At 48.4% G+C, this 19,268-nt stretch overlaps 1 protein-coding gene across 1 annotated transcript; it reads left to right on the top strand.

The window, feature by feature from the left end:
- The first annotated feature begins 2,190 nt into the window (after positions 1 to 2,190).
- On the top strand, positions 2,191 to 16,350 carry si:dkey-178e17.3 (somatomedin-B and thrombospondin type-1 domain-containing protein). Its single transcript, XM_042337395.1, has 5 exons — positions 2,191 to 2,446; positions 11,827 to 12,012; positions 12,221 to 12,311; positions 15,023 to 15,181; positions 15,596 to 16,350. The coding sequence occupies exons 1-5, from the start codon at positions 2,191 to 2,193 to the stop codon at positions 15,699 to 15,701; spliced, it is 798 nt and encodes a 265-aa protein (XP_042193329.1). The 3' UTR covers positions 15,702 to 16,350.
- Positions 16,351 to 19,268: the final 2,918 nt, after the last annotated feature.

Here is a 19,268-nt window from a genome sequence, read left to right as displayed (position 1 = left end):
TCTCTTCCCCCCCACCCCCACCCCCACCCCCGTTAGTTTCCTAGTCTAACAGATTAGGAAAACACTCAACAAAAATTTGAAATAGCTGCCAGTCCGGCCTCGCCTCATTGTCGGATGGAAACCGTTAACCTTTTAGCCTATTTATCCATATATACAAATATAGAAATATACTAAACCCAACTTTGATCAGAGTTGAATTAAGGGTCGTGGTGGCTTTGCTGTGTGATTGCCCTGGAGATACGTTATTGTGGGGGGGGTTTGCAAAGCATCGAATCGCAAAGGCCTGAGAATGTGCAAAACCGTACCCACAAACAATCCAAAACAACGAGAGAGTGACGAATACACATAAATACTGGATTTTACTTAACAGATTCTACCCCAGAGATCAGAGAGAGAGAAGATTACAGGGAGAAAAGTTCATAATAATAATCCTTGCATTTGATTTAGCGCCTAATCATGTCTTCAAGACGTCTCAAAAGCGCTTCACAGCATATACCGTAAAGTGAAGTGACTGTATTTTGTGGGTGAAATAAATGTGTTAACTATATTGATTCCCATTAAAGAATGGAACAGCAATTTCTGAGAGAATAAACACTTAATAACAGGGCCAGGAACATGAAGATGGGAGTGAGAGTGGAGGGGAGGGGAGGGTGGGGGGTGTTTCTTGTTTATTTCTCTGTGGGTTTCTGTATATTAAGATATGAACAGCAAATCTTAGTCAAACTGTGTTTGAGATTCCAGAGGGAGGAACCTGGAGAGCATCTCTCTGCTGTCTCTCTCCTATCTCTCTCTCTATAGCTCTCCTATTTTTTAACAAAACGCCTTGGGTTTCACTCAGGATGGGTGGGTGGGTGGAAGGATGGGTGGATAGGTAGAAGGATGGGTGGAAGGATGGGTAGAAGGGTGGGTGGGTGGGTGGAAGGATGGGTGGATGGGTGGGTGGAAGGATGGGCAGAAGGATGGGTGGGTGGGTGGAAGGATGGGTAGAAGGATGGGTGGAAGGATGGGTGGATGGGTGGGTGGAAGGGTGGGTGGGTGGGTGGAAGGATGGGTGGGTGGGTGGAAGGATGGGTGGGTGGGTGGAAGGATGGGTGGGTGGGTGGGTGGAAGGATGGGTGGGTGGGTGGGTGGAAGGATGGGTGGGTGGGTGGGGTGGTTGGGTGGGTGGGTGGGTGGAAGGATGGGTGGGTGGGTGGGTGGAAGGATGGGTGGGTGGGTGGGTGGAAGGATGGGTGGGTGGGTGGGTGGAAGGATGAAAAAGGACAGAGCCAAAATTTAGCGAATCGAATGTACAGCAATTTGTGAGAGGGGGAGAGGGGGAGTATTTGGGGGGAGTTATAGGAATCAATCTACTCTGTGTGTCTGTGTGTGTCTGTGTCTCTCTCTCTCTTTACCGTAAAAACAATTCATGTACATTTCATGTCAATGTCACAAAACTTTTTGGTAGTTTTGTTTAATTGGTTCACAGTTCTGTAAGTTTTGTGTGTGAGAGAGAGAGAGAGAGTTGTTGTATGTGCGAGAATACAAACAGTTGTTTTGGTGAGTGAGTGTGGAGAGTGAGTGTGGAGTGAGTGTGTGAGAGGGTGTGTGTGAGTGAGGGTGTGAGTGAGTGAAGGTGAGTGAGTGAGTGAGTGAAGGTGAGTGAGTGAGGGTGTGAGTGAGTGTAAGTGTGCGTGAGTGTGAGAGTGAGTGTGAGTGAGTGTGAGAGAGTGAGTGGAGTGTGAGAGTGAGTGAGTGTGTGAGTGAGTGTGTGTGAGTGTGAGTCAGTGTGAGTGAGTGAGTGTGAGAGTGAGTGAGTGTGTGAGTGTGTGTGAGTGAGTGAGAGAGTGAGTGAGAGTGAGTGTGAGAGAGTGAGTGTGAGTGAGTGTGTGAGTGTGAGAGAGTGAGTGTGAGAGAGTGAGAGTGAGTGTGAGTGTGAGAGTGAGTGTGAGTGAGTGTGTGTGAGTGAGTGTGAGAGAGTGAGAGTGAGAGTGAGTGTGTGAGTGAGTGTGTGTGAGTGAGTGTGTGTGAGTGTGAGTGAGTGTGTGTGAGTGTGAGTGAGTGTGAGAGTGAGTGTGAGAGTGAGTGAGTGTGTGTGAGTGTGAGTGAGTGTGAGAGTGAGAGTGAGTGAGTGTGAGAGTGAGTGGTGTAGTGTGAGAGGGGAAGAGTGAAGCCGCGGAGAGTGGCGGAGTTGCTGTACCGCAGTCAGTGATGGGCGGATTCGCTAAGGACAGGAGCTATTTAGCGCTGTGGGTCGCGCTGTGCCTGTGCCTGTGCCCGGGGGGGGGCGCGGGGGGGTCGGGGCGCGGGGGCTGCGGAGACCGGGACCGTCCCAAGTGCTGCAGCGGCAGAAATAACGGCTGTTACTATCGCACCGACACCGGGAACCCCGAGTGCTTCTGTGACACTTACTGTCGGCGATCGGGAGATTGTTGTAACGATTACCCGCGAGTCTGTCACATCTCAGGTGAGTGGGAGTGAGGGTCTGGGGGTCTGGGGGTCTGAGGGACTGGGGTCTGGGGGAGGGTCTGAGGGTCTGAGGGAGGGTCTGAGGGACTGGGGTCTGATGGTCTGAGGGTCTGGGGTCTGAGGGTCTGGGGGAGGGTCTGAGTGAGGGTCTGAGGTCTGAGGGACTGAGGGTCTGAGGGAGGGTCTGAGGGTCTGAGGGAGGGTCTGAGGGACTGGGGTCTGATGGTCTGAGGGTCTGGGGTCTGAGGGTCTGGGGGTCTGAGGGTCTGGGGGTCTGGGGTCTGAGGGTCTGAGGGTCTGAGGGAGGGTCTGAGGGAGGGTCTGAGTGAGGGTCTGGGTGAGGGTCTGAGTGAGGGTCTGAGTGTGAGTGAGGGTCTGAGTATGAGTGAGGGTCTGACTGAGGGTCTGAGTGTGAGTGAGGGTCTGAGTGAGTGTCTGAGTGTGTGTGTGAGAGTGAGGGTCTGATTGAGTGTCTGTGTGTGTGTGAGAGTGAGGGTCTGAGTGAGTGTCTGAGAGTGAGTGTGTGAGTGAGTGAGTGAGTGTGTGAGTGAGTGAGTGAGTGTGTGAGTGAGTGAGTGAGTGAGTGTGTGAGTGAGTGAGTGAGTGTGTGAGTGAGTGAGTGAGTGTGTGAGTGAGTGAGTGAGTGAGTGAGTGTGTGAGTGAGTGAGTGAGTGTGTGAGTGAGTGAGTGAGTGAGTGAGTGTGTGAGTGAGTGAGTGAGTGAGTGTGTGAGTGAGTGAGTGAGTGAGTGAGTGTGTGAGTGAGTGAGTGAGTGAGTGAGTGAGTGAGTGAGTGAGTGAGTAAAACTTTTTTTCCTGGAGTTTTAAATCTGTACTTGTGATCGATCCTAATCCTGAAGTTAAGTGTGTGGGGGTTTATACACATATATATATGTGTGTGTGTGTGTGTGTGTGTGTGTGTAGCGGAGGGTGAGAGAAACACAGTGTGTGTATCATTTGTAACTTAAGAGAGCACTAAACTACTGTACTTTCCTCTCCAGTCTTGAATTGTATTTGTGATCAATTCATCTCTGAAGCTAAGTGTGTGCGTCAGAGAGACACAGACCCACAGACAGACCCACAGACAGACCCACAGACACAGAGAGAGAGAGAGAGAGAGAGGGAATGTCATTTATAACTCAGAGGACAACAAATTAAGGCTTTGCGCACTCTCGACGTATAGTCACAACTTTTTTTTAACTGAAGTTTTAAACTTTATTTATTTAAGTGCTGATACTGTTTGGTATCTCTCTCTCTCTCTCTCTCTCTCTCTCTGACCCCCTCCTTATCTGCTGTTTAACATGGTACACATTCTCTGTGATGTTTTACAGCTTGTTATTCCCCTCTCCCCCTCCCCACAGCCCATTCCCCTCTCTTTTTAGAATATCTTTGCTGCACGTTTGTCACATCTCCTTAAGCAAATTACCGTGTGCAAGAAATCTCACCTTAAATTATCCCTTCTCTCTCTCTCTCTCTCTCTCTCTCTCGATCTTTCTCTCTCCTTTACCAGCGAGTCACGAGTTTTATTTTAGCTAAATAGATAAATTATTTTCGTGTGTTTTTTTTAATTAAAAAAAAGTCGGGGAGTCCTACAGATTGTGTGTTGTTCTGGGAGATAGATATGTATATACCTATATGTAATAAATATGTATAAATGTGTATATTATGTGTATAAACTATATTTAAGAATATTTCACGTTTTCAATTCTTTAAATTCAAGGTTATTAAAAAAAATTGCTTTCAATATAAGAATATTTTGTGTAGAAATTGGGGGCAGGGAATCCTCCCCCTCAGCTCCTGTTAACCCTGCAGCCAAAGCCCTGATGGGGAGGGCGGTCCTCGCTGGTCAAGCAGCGGGAAAGCTTGGCCAGACAGCGCTCTCAATGGCCAGCTATGTGTGGTTTTAGCTGGTTACCCCCAACGCACGCTATGGACGCCCCCCAAGCCTGGGCTCTTGCCAACCTGTGCCTAATACTCTCCGGAATTAGGTAAGGAGGGTGCGTCCCTCCAGAGAGAGAGAGACAGCGAGCGCATTCCATTCCAACAATCTCTCTCTGGGATTTCCATGCGTAGGTGGGATGCGGGGAATTCTCAGTTGGATTTGGAGGCTCTTGAGCAACGGTGACGGGTTTCCGTGTGTGTCAGACACCCACTCGGCCGACCACAAAAAATAATATAGAAATGACTTTCCGTATCCGTCTGGAGACAGAGACGGTTAATGGCTGTGAGTGTTTGTCAATTACAAGCTTTTGAAAAAATACCTAACATTTCACTTTAAACTGTGCTGCCCTTTAATCCATGGCCTTAACTACAGCTTGTAACTCGGTGTGTGTATATATACGCGTCTCTCTCTCTGAAGTTTAGTTATCAGTGTATGTGTTTTTTAACAAAAAGCTTAACGGGAGTGGCTTAACTTAAGTGGAGTCCTGTACCGTGTTGGTTAGATCACTCACCCAGCAAGGAAACTTGCCTCGGGTATCGCCCCGCCCGGGAATAGATAGATGCGGACAGATCGATATCTTCGAGCGGCTTCTAACAAAGCTTTGGGCTTTGCTACATGTACAATCTATTTGAATAGTGAAGAGTTTGTGACTAAGCCTCGCAGTTCACACAGCCCCTTCCGCGTCGTGAGCACGTCTCAAAGCGCTTCGTAAAGTGTAGTGACTGCGTGTTTTGTGGGAGAACGAGGAAGCAGCCGCTTTGCGCACAGCGACGTCCCTACAAACAGCCGTGAAGTGAACCAGGAGATGGGGTGGGGGTTTCAGGGGGAGAGAGAAACTGCCTTCTCTTTTCGAACAGCCCCGCGAGATCTTTAACAACCACGTCTGCAAACAGCTGTGAAGTGAATGACCAATTTTAACCTGGGTGGCGTGGGGGAGGGGGAGGGGGGAGAGGGAGAAATTGTTGGCCAGGGTAGTGGAAAGTGTTTCAGCCAAGGAACAGTGACCTGATAAGCCTGTCTTACGTCATTTAGAGAGAGATTATTGCTTGGTTTGGCTCCTTCAGATGAGTTTTGTTTCCAAACCTGATGTAATCTCTCTTTATCACATCATAACTGTTTGACTGCACACCCCCTTTCTTCCCCCCCCTCACTCCCCCCCTCTCCTTTCTCCCTCCCTCCCCGAGCCCCCTCACACACATACAAACACACCCCCAAAAGCGACTTGAGTTGCTCACAGTCGTGGCTTAATCTCAATTTGGCTTCAAACCAAGTAATGAAATGGGTCACATTTTTTTCCATTTAAGTCTCTGTGTTGACCTCAAGCCGCGAAATACACAGAAATGGCTTCATGTATTAAACTCTTGAGTGTCTGATATCAAAATCTTTCCCCCTCTCCCTCTCCCCCATACACTCTTTCAGTAATAATAATCCTTGCATTTGATACAGCCCCTTATCATGCTGTTGAGACGCCTCAATTCGCTTCACAGGATATACCGTAACTGTGATTTGTGGCCAATTGTGCACAGCAATCACAGGATTTTAACGTGAAGTGAATTGATTGTGTATTTTGTGAGTGAAACGCAGCCAATTTGCGCACAGCAGCGTCCCCGCAAACAGCAGCGAAGTGAACGAGTGATTTTATCTGGTGGGGGGGAGGGGGGTTGGGGGGGATTGTCGGCCAGACTCCCTTCTGTTTTTCTAATAGCGCCGTGAGATCTTTTAACGTCCACCTGAACACGGCACAGACGGGGAGTGAGGTTTAACATCTCATCCAAAGGACGGCGTCTCTGACAATGTGGGGCTCACTCTCCCCCCAGCGCTGAGCTGGAGTCTCAGCCTAGACTGTGAGCCTTTGCATATAAAACATTCAAACAGCAGTCAATCCCAGCCTCTCCCAGATACACTGGAAGGGAGACGGGAAGATGTTGGGAGCAGGTTACAGCACCGAGTGTATAAACCACTGACCGAGACAGCCTTCAAAATTATATTATATCTGTATTGTGGAGTCCTGTAGCTCAGTGGTTAGAGCACTCGCCTCGCAAGCCACAGGACCCGGGTTCGATTCCCAGACGGGGCAAACCTAAGGCAAGTTTCCTTACTCCCCACACACGCTGGTAAAACGGTACTGTTTACCAGCAGTAAGTGGAACCCTGGCCGTTAGTCGGTTGGCAGATCCCTTTCCAGGGGTAACGATCCCTTCACAAAAAAAATTAGTCACTGAATCCACGACTGTTTGTGAGACGCTGTTGGGTGGAATTGGCTGCCGCGTTCCGCCCACAAAATACGCCGTCAACTCACTTTACAATACATACTGTGAAGCGCTTTGAGACGTCTCAACGATGTGATAAGCCGCTACAGCAAATGTATGGATTATTATTATATCTGTGTATGATAAACTGTCAGTTCACATCAGGTCCCCAGCAGCTGTCACACGGTTTACAGATGTCGGACGTTTGAGTCTTGTAAACATCTGGCAAGTCTTAAAAGCTCTGGTTAGATTTATGAGTTAATGGATACACTTTGTCTCTATTTTTTNCTTCTCAATGTGAGCGAGGAGATTATAAACCGAGAGCGCGAGAGAGAGGGTGGGAGAGCGAGGAGCCAGAACCCGAGAGAGACAGAGAGCGAGAGAGAGAGAGAGAGAGAGAGAGTAGAAGCAAAAGGTTAACTGGGATAACTACAAAGATCCCAGGTTTGTTTTAAAGTCAAAAGATCTGATCTTCGGCCGGAAGAATAGAGAGAGAGAGTGTGCGTGTGTGTGTGTGTGTGTGTTGCTCCAGATGTCCTGGTATTGTATGTTTGCCAATCGCTGTGACATAGCCTGCAACATGCTGCGTGGACTAAAAAACAGGAATGATTATTCCCTCCTTTCCTTATTCACCCTGTTCTCTATTTATAAAAAATATACAATCCATTCACTTTACAATATACTCCGTGAAGCGCGCTGAGACGTCCCAATGAAGCGATAAATGGCTACATGAAAATCCAAGGATTATTATTATTATTATTATTTTAGGAACATAGGACCAGGAGGAAGCCATTCAGCCCCTCGAGCCTGTTCCGCCATTCTGTTAGATCATGGCTGATCTGTACCTGGCCTGTAATTTGTGAGGATGATATAATTATTCCCCCCTGCGGAGGAACGCTCTGTTTTCCTGTTACTTTGACCACAGTTGTTCTTGTCAGTATTAGGGCCTTGACTGCGGAAGTTAAAGATTAAAGCTCATATGAGCAAAAATGATGAACTGTTGGTTTGTGTCGCGTCCATTGTGTAAGACACAGTCAGGACAAAATGGTGAACAGCTGTGGGCAGTGGCTGTGTCCCTGGGGACGGCAAAGCTAAGCCCACAGCTTGATCTCCTCCGCAGCTTAGTTAAACCTCGCAAGTGAACTGTCACCTCAGATACGTTTCTCAATTGTCTTAAATTTCCTTCCTCCCCCTCTTTCTCCCCCTCTCTCTTCCTCTCTCCCCTCTCCTCCTGTCTCTCTCTCCCCACTCCTCCTGTCTCTTTCTCTCCCCCTCCTCCTATCTCTCTCTCCCTCTCTCGTCTTCCCGGGTGGGGTGAAATCTTAGGCAAGTTTCCTTACTCCGCACGCCTCTATTTATAATAATTGCTTTTTTTTAAAAAGCATAGTCACTTAATCCACGGCTGCTTGCGGGACACTGCTGTGCGCAATTGGCTGCTGTGTATGCCGACAAAATACACAGTCACTACATTTTACAGTATATCCTGTGAAGCGCTTTGAGACATTTCAATGATGTGGTAAGGCTCCATATCAAATGCAAGAATTATCATTATTACAATTTTCTCTGTCTCTCTCTCTGTGTCTGTCTTTGCCTGTCTCTCTCTCGCTCTCGCTCTCTCGGTGTCTGGATGCTGTCAGGCTGCTCCTTGCTGTCAGGTTATCTCGGACTGAGCTGTATGTGAAACTCGGGTCTTTGCTCTGCTTTGAAGATGGTCTGGAGAGATTTCCAAGGGCTGGGGTTTGAAGTCGGAGTCTGTGGCCTCTTCAAAGGGGAGATGCTGTTGTCTGAAGCCCCCACCCCCTGAGTGATGGTGGTGGGGATTAGTTTCCCTCCTGTTCAAGAATAAACTGGATCCCGGGGTTAGTGACGCACTGAGCTGTTTACACAGAGACAATCGCAGAACGACAGTAACTGAGAGTTGCAGACACACAGGAGTTAGTGTGGAGCCGGCAGCTCAGTGGTTCGACCACTCGCCTCACAAGCCAGAGCACCTGTGTTTGATGATTCCCGGTCAGGGGGAAACATACTCCACTCGCCTCTGTTACCAGCAATAAGTAGGAACCAGGCTGTTAGTCGATTGACGGATCGCTTTCCAGGGGGAATAATTCCTTCCAAAAACTCATATTAATTTGGTCACTCAATCCATGGCTGTTTGTGGGACACTGCTGTCCGCAATTGGCTGCTGCATTTTACCCACAAAATACACAGTCACTACACTTTACAGTGTATCCTGTGAAGCGCTGTGAGACGTCTTGACGATATAATAAGGCGCTGTATCAAATGCACAGATTTATTATTATTTTTATTCTTATTAACATCCCAGAGTCGCTGCCATCTCCCTGACCTGCTCGGCTGCTGTCAGCATCTCAGCTGTTTCCAATGAGCAGTCAGATATCACACTGCCCTCGTCAACTCACTAATTAAATTTGTGGGGAGACCTTGACCTTCAGGCGGCGAGGAGAGAGATCGCGGATATTAATTGACCGTGAAAATGACCCAATTTACAATGTGACCTCTGATTCCACCTCTCTCCTCTCTCTCTCTCCTCTCTCTCTCCTCTCACTCTTTCCATTCTCCCAATTTGTTTTGAAGGGATTATTACCTGTTAACTGCTATTATTCACTGTTTCCTTTCGGGGAGGTGACGTTCCTGTTTGCAAACAAGCGATCCTGCAGTTGGCAACCCGCGATGTAATTAAGACTAACCTTGTGCCACAGAACTTTTTGACTCGTGTGGAGTGTAAACATTGTCACGGACTGGTTGGGTTTAATGACCTGTTTCTGTGTTATGCGTCACTGAGAGTGGAGACCTGTAGCTCAGGGGTTAGAGCTCTCGCCTCGCAAGCGAGAGGACCCGGGTTTGATTCCTGGGCGGATCAGGACGAAACCTTAGGCAAGTTTCCTTACTCCAGACACACGCCTCTGTTTACCTAGGAACCCAGTTGTTAGTCGATTGGTGGATCACTTTCCAGGGGTAATAAACCCCCCCAAAAAAGTTGGTCACTCGAACCACAATTTGTGCGATGCTGCTGTGCGCAATTGGCTGCCACATTTCACCCACGAAATACACAATCACTGCACCTAACAGTATATTCTGTGAAGAGCTTTGAGACGTCTCAACGACGTGATATGATGCTGTATCAAATGCAAGGAATATTATTATTATTTGTTTTAGTTTAATTATAGGCCCAAGGAGCAGGGATTCAGCATGGAGAATATTACAAGAGTCCCTTTTTATTTAATTTAACCAACGCAGAAAATCTCTCAATATAAAGTGGGAGATAAATCCACATTAACCAGAGGTTGACGAGGAGCAGCTGTTCCGAGACAGTTTACATTACGGGAGAACAAACTCCCGCAGAATCCACTGACGTTTACTACATCTCTGCTGTAGCAATGATTTGCCACATGACCATCTTTTAACGTCTCAAAGTGCTTCACATCCAATTGCTGTCAACTGTAGTGACTGTTTATTTTGTGGGCGAACGCAGCAGTCAATTTGCACTCAGCGACATCCCCTCAAATAGCCGATTTTTACCTGTCGCCCGGGGCACAGACAGGGAGTGAGGTTTAACGTCTCTAACGCACAGTTGTTTCTGAAGAGCTTTGCTAACCAGCCAGCCCGACCCGACTCATTGTGGCTCGAGGGGTACCGTTGCCTCGGTGACGAGACTCCAGAAACCTTACAAAGATTAAGAGCAAAAATGTGTGAAGTTCATCTGATGCTGCGTTCGATTCATTCATTTACTTAGTTGTTATTTTTGGTGTCAGTCAAAATGTGGAATTAGTATCCAAACCAGACCAAGATCTAAAGGGGTCTGATATGAAGTGCGTTCTCTCTCTCTCTCTCTCTCCCTCTCTCTCTCTTTCTCTCGCTCCCTCTCTCCCCCTCCCCACCCCAACAAAATAAACTTTTCGTCTCAACTCGACAATTAAGATCGGTCGCTCAATCCACGACTGTTTGTGGGGACGAAGCTGTGCGCAAACTGACTGCCACAAAATACACAAATCCTGTGAAGCGCTTTGAGACATTCCCCGCCCTCAGCATGATAAGGCGCTTTACCAAATGTAAGGATTATTATTGATTATCTTTGTAGCCAGGCTCACTCCCCCCCTCTCCCTCTCGCTCCCTCTCGCTCTGCCTGGCCCCTCTCTGCTGTTATGTCAGTGTTGCTCCTCGCTGGCAGCTCACACACTGTTCCTGCCTCGTGGGGGCTGTGAGGTGGACGGTTGCCAATCACAGGGACCTGTCAAACCCCACACTAATTTCCTGGCTGTTTCATTAGCATCCGAGCCGTCTAACGAGCCCATTAGAGACTAATCGGAGCCGGACATCTGCTCAGTGCCAGAGTGTTCCACTTTCTCCAACGCAATAATAATTAATAATTAATAATCTTACGTTTGATTAGAACATCGGTTGAAGCACTCGCCTCGAACCCGGTTGTTAGTCGATTGGCAGATCGCTTTCCCGGGGTAATGATCCCTCCATAAAATCTACAGTTAATTCATTTTACAGTGTATTCTATGAAGGGCTTTGAGACGTCTTGAAGACGTGATAAGGCGCTGTTTTAAATGCCAGGATTATTGTTATTATTCTAATAAGGGGTTGAGTAGGAGTGCATACAGATGTGTGTGTGCAGATGCGTGTGTGTGCAGGTGTGTGTGTGCGTGGGTGTGCAGGTGCTTGTGTGTGCACAGGTGCACTGGTGTGTGTGCTGACGTTTGTGCAACAACAACAAGATTACATTTGTATAGCGCCTTTCACGTCAGGAGGATGTACCAAGGCACTGCAGGTGTGTGCGCCGGTGTGTGCAGGTATGCAGGTGTGTGTGTGTGCAGGTGTGTGTGTGTGTGTGTGGGTGGAGGATGTGTATACTGTTGTAACTATTGTGCGCGGGTGTGTGTGTGCGTGTGTGCAGATGTGTATGCTGTCTGGTGTGGAGAGCGCTATATAAATCCAAGTTGTTGTTCCGCTGGTGTGTGCAGGTGTGTGTGTGCGGGCGCAGGTGTGTGTGTGGGCGCAGGTGTGTGCGGGCACAGGTGTGTGTGTGCGGGCACAGGTGTGGGGGCGGAGGTGTGTGTGTGTGCAGGTGTGTGTGCAGGTGTGTGTGTGCGGGTGTGTGTGTGTGGGGGATGTATATACTGTTGTAACTCGCTGTCTGAATGCTCTCTCTCTCTCTCTCTCTCGCAGCCATTGACTGCCTGGTGGGGCCGTGGGGGTCTTGGAGCCCCTGTAGTTCGCTGTGTGGGGTGGGCAGCAGGAACCGCAGTCGGCAAGTCAGCACTCCCCCCCGCAATGGGGGAAAGCCCTGCCCAGATCTGAAACAGCGACGGGGCTGCTATGGACATGAGCCCAGCAGGTGTCACTCTGTTAAAGGTACCCCAGGCTAATTTATATTCAACACTCTCCCTCTCCCCCCTCTATCTATCCCCCCCTCTCTCCCCCACCCTTTCTCTCCCTCTCCCCCCTCTCTCCATCTCTGCCCCCGCCTTTCTTCCCCCCCCCCCCACACACACATTCTGCCTGACGTGCTCCAATCTATTTACACATTATTTCCCCCCTCACCCCCCGTCTCGCTTTGCAGAAGTTGCCAAGATTTTGCCCGACTCCTACACACGGACCTTCAAGGATCCCTGGAAAAGACCCCACTTGATGGTGAAGGAGCAGAAATCCAGGTGCTATTCCGCTGTTTGCTTGGGTACAATTTACACACAAGCCCCCAAAGCACACAGTCACTACACTTGACGGTGCATCCTGGGCTTTTGGACGCAAGGATTATTGTTATTGATTACTATTGATTGGTGGAGTCCTGTGAGGAAACTGTCCTTAGGTTTCGCCTTGTCCCGGTCAGGAATCGCTTGCGAGGCGAGTGCGTTAACCACTACACTACAGGATTAACTCATGCCCCTCCTCTCCCTCCTCATTCCTAACCCTCCCCTCCCCCAACTCCAGATACCCTCCACCACCAGTTACTGAGCTCAAAGCCACTGTTTTGTCAACCCCCTGAAGAGGCGCAAACACCGACACCGACTCAGTGAGTGGGTCCAATGGGCTGTCAATGTGTTCTGTGTTTCTCAGTCGGTAAATATCTGGAGAAGGCAGGAGAGTGTGGCTAAACACAGAGAGAGAGAGGGAGAGTAAGGGAGGGAGTCACGATGGGCTGAATGGCCTCTTCCTGTCCTGTCTCTATAAAAGTCCACTGTGGCTTCTCACTGAACGCTTAGACAACAAGAGTCTTCATTGTGCACTCGCTCTCGGGCAGAACACTTAATGTGCAGTTTAGCCACAGACCTCCCTGAAGCCAGACCAGGTGCTGAAAATTAAAGACTGAAATCAGTGTCTAGTTCATCTTCATTTTCAGCTCAAAAAAGAGACTGGGTCTGAGATGGTTGTATTACATTTACACTGGGCTTTTCACATCGGGAGGACGTCCCAAGGGGCTGGACAGTCAGGGATTTGGGGGTTGGGATCAGGAGGAGTGAAGGGCAGGGGAGGGTGATAGGGGGGAGATAACCAAATGTATGGTCAGAGCGGAAGAGACAGAGCTTGAGGGAGGCGAGGAGGGAAAGGGGTGAAGCCAAGAGAGTTCCTGAGAGTAAGGGACCATCTCCTGTAAAATGTGACTTAATTTGCAGCATCTGGAGAGAGTGTGTGAACACTCCAGCTTGTGAATCTGATGCACGTAAACTTAATTAGTAGCTGCTCCGGTCTGTGTTCCTGTCCTGGGATTCCCCTGTGGATGGTTTTCCCATGTCCAAGAGGATTTGCCACATTCCAAAGTTCCGTGAGACCCACTGGGAAATGGGGGACGTTGAGTCAGTTTCACAAGTCCCTCGTGACACTTGGAATAACATTGCGTTCTGAGGGTGAAATTCACAATTCCCTCAGTGCCGTCTGCCCACTCCCACAGAGACCCTTGTGCCCACTCACTGCGTCTCAATAAATCTCCTCCTTATCCTTCCTCACAAGCGAGAGGACCTGGGTTTGATTCCCAGCCGGGTCAGGATGAAACCTTAGGCAAGTTTCCTTGCTCCACACACACACACACACGCCTCTGTTTACCAGCAGTAAGTAGGAACCTAGTTGTTAATCAATTGGAAGATCCTTTCCAGGGGTAATAATCCCTCCAAAAACAAAAAAAAGTGGCCACTCAATCCACGACTGTTTGTGGGACACCGCTGTGTGCAATTGGCTGCCGTGTTTCGTCCACAAACAACAACAACAACAAGATTACATTTGTATAGCACCTTTCACGTTGGGAGGAAATACAGTCACTACACTTTACAATATATTTGGTGAAGCGCTTTGAGACGTCTCAGCAATGTGATAAGGTGGTGTATCAAATGCAAAACAATGGTGGATTGAGTGACCTTTTTTTCTGGAGGGATTATTACCCCCGGAAAGCATCCGTCAATCGACTAACAACCAGGTTCCTACTTACTGCTGGGAAACAGAGGCGCGTGTGTGTGGAGAAGGAAACTTGCCCAATGTTTCGCCCTGACCTGCTCGGGAATCAAACCCAGGTCCTCTCGACAAGGGAAGAGCTCCAAACTCTATCACTGAGTTTCTGTTCGGAAATCCAGTGTCTGGGATTAACAGTGAGCGCCCAGTGAGTCTGGCAGTCATTACATCTGATAAGACTGTTAGTTTGACAGCCTACGCATGTCCCAGACAGACTGGGCATTGTAGCATTGCAGCTAATAAGGTTACACTACTATCCCAGTGAGCGTATCTGGCAATGACACTGAGTTTGAAGAGATATTTAATGTTCTGTTGGCTTTTGGACAATGAGTCTATTTTCGACTTGGAATAATATTTATCTGACAGACAGAGCGGGCTGGCTGGGAAGGCTGCGTAGGCTGAGAGGAAATTGAATGGATAATTGAATGTTGGATATTTGAGTGTGTTTTTGTCGGCCGGGTGTCTGACACACGCGGAAACACGTCTCTGTGAGTAATAGCATCCGAACCAAACTCCTGAGAGTTCCACATGGTTTCCCTTTGTCTGGTGTATAGCAATCTGAGGCTGAATGGTGGTGTGTGGGAGAGATAGAAAAAGAGAAAAGAAGAGTAATAGAGAGAGAAGGGGCATGGGGGAGAGAGAGAGAAAAGACAGGTGAAAGAAAAGGGGGAGAAAAGAGGGATAGGAAGAGAGGGAAAAGAGGGAGACAAAGGGGAAGAAAGAGAGGGAGAGAGAGAGAGAAATGGGGAGAGAGAGAATTGGTAGGGAGGGAGGGTGGGAGAGTGAGAGGGAGAGAGAGAGGGGGAGGCGATACGCCCAGTTAGGATAATATACGCTGGTGTGTGAAATCCGTGACAAGGGGTCTGGTGTGTGCTGACACTAACACTCTCTCTCTCTCCCCCCCCCCCCACCCCACCCCCCACAGTTACTGCGCTTATTTCCGTGTGAAGCAGGTCAGCGGGGCTTGCCGACAGGGAGCGTGGACGAGCCGGGTGCTGAGAGACAAGAGCGTGTGTGTGGAGTGTCAGGGAGAAGCCATGGGGAGCAGAGACAGGTGTGAAGGTGATGGACTCCAAGGGACCAGGTAAGCAACACCAACGACAACAACAACAACGTGCGTTTATACCGCGCCCCTCACGCAGGGAGAGCGCTTAAACATCGGCAGAGCACGACGCAGAGCCGGGGGGGAGAAGGGAGGAGGTGACCGTAGCCACGGTTCGAAGAGGAAGATTTTCAGGCCCGACCCGAAAAAGGGGGAAGGGGGGATGGGGGGCGAGGCGGTGGGATTGAGGGAGTTCCAGAGTTTTGGGGTGTAGTGATATTAGTGTGGGGCCGCTGCTGTGCGCAATTGGCTGCCACGTTTCGCCCACAAAATATACAGTCACTCCACTTTACGATATATCCTGTGAAGCGCTTTGAGACGTGGCGGCGAGGTGGGGAGTTGCTGTATCAAATGCAAGGATTGCCATCGTTTATTAATTAACTAATTACTTTTCAGGACGTTTTGGACGGCGGCCTCGACCCCCAGCTGCCAGGGCTCGTGGGTCAGAAGCTCTTTGGTAGAGAATTGCCGATGTCCACCTCACTCGCTAATCTTTATCTAATGGCACTAACTCTGTGGCGAACCACGACAACACAGAACAGCGAACACAATCCTCGTCCAACCTCCCAACACCAGCGAGGGAGGGAGGGAAAGAGAGAGAGAAGGAGCTGCGGAGTTCAAATATCACTTATGGGAACACCCCCCTATATCCAACTCTATATCTCTATGTCCACCAGATTTCAAAGACAGCTACGGTCCCAAGATACATAGAATTTCACAGAATCCACAGTGTGGAAACAGACCATTTAGCCCACACCTATATAATCTTGCTGCATTGCATGCTTTTTTACCTCAATATCCTTCCACGTTAAGCACATGCAGAGAAAGTATCCTCACGATTTAAAAAAAAGCATGACTTTTTATTATAGAAAGCACAAGAACAGTTTTCAACCTTTTACCTCTGAATCCTTTGCTATAACCTACCTCCAATAAACACACACTATATATATAAATATACAGTATATATATACAAAATTCCTCCTTCCAGATATTTTCCTTTTAACCATTTTCTGTTTGTCCAGTTATATATATTTTTTTTGTCTATCTACACACTATGTCACTAGGGAAAGCAACAATGGGAATGTGTAGACACCAGGAGTGAACTTTTATTTAAAATTTACTGTTAAATAAATCTGTTATCGTTATAACGACTGGTTGGATTTGTGTTTACTTTCTATATATAATAATAATCCTCACATTTGATATAGAGCCTTATCACGTCTTCGAGACATCTCAAAGCCCTTCACAGGATATATTGTCAAGTGGATTGACTGTATATTTTGGGGTTGAAACGCATCAGCCAATTATCACAGCAGCGTTCCACAAACAGTCATGGATTGTGTATTTTGTGGACATATCAAATGCAAGGATTATTATTAATAATATTACTATTGATTGTTTGCCAATCACTATTAATTGTAGATTGATTCCAGCTTACACTCCTCATAGTGTTGAGATTCCACATTTGCTACATAGTTCTATATCATTGCTCCATCACCCTCCACCCCCTCTCATCCACTCGTCAACTTCATCTGTCAACTTCACTCGCTGTGGGTAAGTGGATTGGAACACAATGCCTCGCTTGCAAGCGGTTGAATAAAGTGTTAATCTCCCAACATGATGTACACTTCAAAATGATGTGTCAACTGGCCTAATGCCCCGGGCAACTAGTGACCTGTGTACCCAACTGGAAGGCTGGGAGGTATATTCTGTCCATGTGCGTGTGTGTGTGGTGGTGGTGGGGGGGGGGGGGGGGGTTGGAGGGAGAAGGGTGTGTATGTGTAGAGAGAGTTCAGTTATAATAGTAATAATCCTTGCATTTGATACAACGCCCTATCACGTCTTCGAGACGTTTCAAAGCGCTTCACAGGATATAGTGTAAAGTGATTAACGGTGTTTTGTGTGTGTGTGAGGGAGAGGGAGTGTGCATGTGTGTGTGTTTGAGAGGGTGTGTGTGTATATGTGTTAGGGAGTGTGTGTGTGTGTGCGAGTGAGGGAGGGAGGGGAGCTGAAAGGCTTTTCTGTTTGCTGGCGCTGACTGTGTCAGCGTTACCTTTCTCTGGAGGTTTCACGGACACTGGAGTAAAGATTTGCGTCAGCCGCGGTTGATGAACCCGGCTTAACCTTTTCTGGCATCGAGTGCGGTTCAGAAAAGGCAGAGAGAACCATCCCTCGCCTCCATGTCTGATAGCTCCTGACAGCTGGAGGCTTCAGTGATTACGTGACCTGAAAGGGACGACATACCATAACCCAAACCCATTGTCATTGCGACCAGCACTGTTTGCTTTCAGGAAGACAGTATGTTTTAGAGTAATTCTGCCCCGACTTCAATAAAGCATGACTGTGTACTTCCGATAATAGCGTTATCGCCCTCTCCCCCACCATCCCCCACCCACCCAACTCCCACCCAATAGCAGAGTGTGAATCCTGTAGCTCAGTGGTTCGAGCACTCGCCTCGCAAGCAAGAGACCTGGGTTTGATTCCCGGGCGGGTCAGGGCAAAACCTTAGGCAAGTTTCCTTACTCCACACACGCCTCTGTTTACCAGCAGTAAGTAGGAACCCAGTTGTTAGTCGATTGGTGGATCACTTTCTGGGGATAATAATCCTCGATTGCCGCGTTTCACCCATAAAATACACAGTCAATTCACTTTACAGTATATCCTGTGAAGGGTTTGGAGACGTTTCAGTGACGTGCTAAGGCTCTGTGTCAAATGCCAGGATTATTATCATTATCATTACTATATTCTGTTAAGTGTGACTCAGAGGAGCTGGGAATGACAGCCAATGAACCATGTTGTCATGTTATTGGCAATGATGCAGTGTGTCTGACAAACCCAGAGCTGTTTCCTGCTCATCTCAATGAAACACGTTGTGGCCCAACACAACAGCTGGAGCCAGCTGTTCTCGCTGAGCACAAAGAGAGCTTCTTGTTCATTATGTGACCGGTCCATTGTGCCTGACTTACAGTGTAACCCACCAGCCCCAGTCCTTGTGTGTGTGTGTGTGTGTGCGTTTGCATACGTGAGTCTGCGAGAAAGAATGGGTGTGTGTATGTGTGCACATGCTTGGGACTGTGTGTTTGCGCATGCAAGTGTATGAGAAAGGGTATGTGTGCACATACACAGGTCTACATGTATGTATGCACATGTGCACAAGCGTGTGTATGTGCCAATATTCAAGAGAGTGCGCACGTTATGTTTTTTAGGGGGGAAGGATTATTACCCCTGAAAAGCAATTCACCAATCGACTAACAACTGAGTTCCTACATATGTTGGTGTATTTTGTGTGTGAACTGTTTCTGGGTGTGTGTAGCAAACTGGGGGAGTGAGCGATAACTTTTTGCTGGGGTGGGGGGAGGGAGGTGGGTGGGGAGCGGGAGGCGGATGGGGGTGTGCGAGGACGGGAGGGGGCTTTTCTCAGCCGTGACACTGACTTGCATCCACATCAAAGGGTCAGCATTCCACACACACCCTCCCCTCGGCCTTGTAAAACGAATGGCTTTAATGTGAGCGAGCTGTTAAACAATATAAGTGGCGCGTGTGTGTTTGGCATGCATCTGTGTTGTGTTTGTGTTTGCTAATCTGTTTGCTGGTATGTTGCGTGTCTGCATGTGTGTCGTGTGTCTTTTGTTTGCATTTGCACGTGTATTTGTTGAGTGTGCGACTGTTTTATGTGTGTGTGGCGTGTGTGGATCTGTTGTGTGTGCTTGTGTGCCTCTGTGAGCGTATGCAAGCAGGAGTGTTTGTATGCATGTCTATGTTTGTTCTATACGTGTGCGTGTGAATGTGTCCTCAAATCAGTGTATGTCTGAATTGCACGGGAGCCAGTTTGCAGTCAGCAATGTCCTACGAACAAGCCACGAGTGAGCGACCAATTTTGTATCTGAGGGATTGTCGGCCAGGTCACCAGGAGAGAGAAACTCCCTTCTCTTTTCGAATAGTGCCATGGCTTTCTGTTGAATATTTCCCCCTGTCCGAACTGGCCATGTTTTATTCCTCGCTTTCTCTAATCTATCCTCCTCTGGCAGCAGTTAGGAGCGCTCTGGGACGCTACCCTGCCCGAGGGACG

This window comes from Callorhinchus milii, unplaced genomic scaffold (genome assembly GCF_018977255.1).
Source record: "Callorhinchus milii isolate IMCB2004 unplaced genomic scaffold, IMCB_Cmil_1.0 Scaffold8, whole genome shotgun sequence".
Lineage (NCBI taxonomy): Eukaryota > Metazoa > Chordata > Chondrichthyes > Chimaeriformes > Callorhinchidae > Callorhinchus > Callorhinchus milii.
This window is presented reverse-complemented; position numbering and strand designations above follow the sequence as displayed.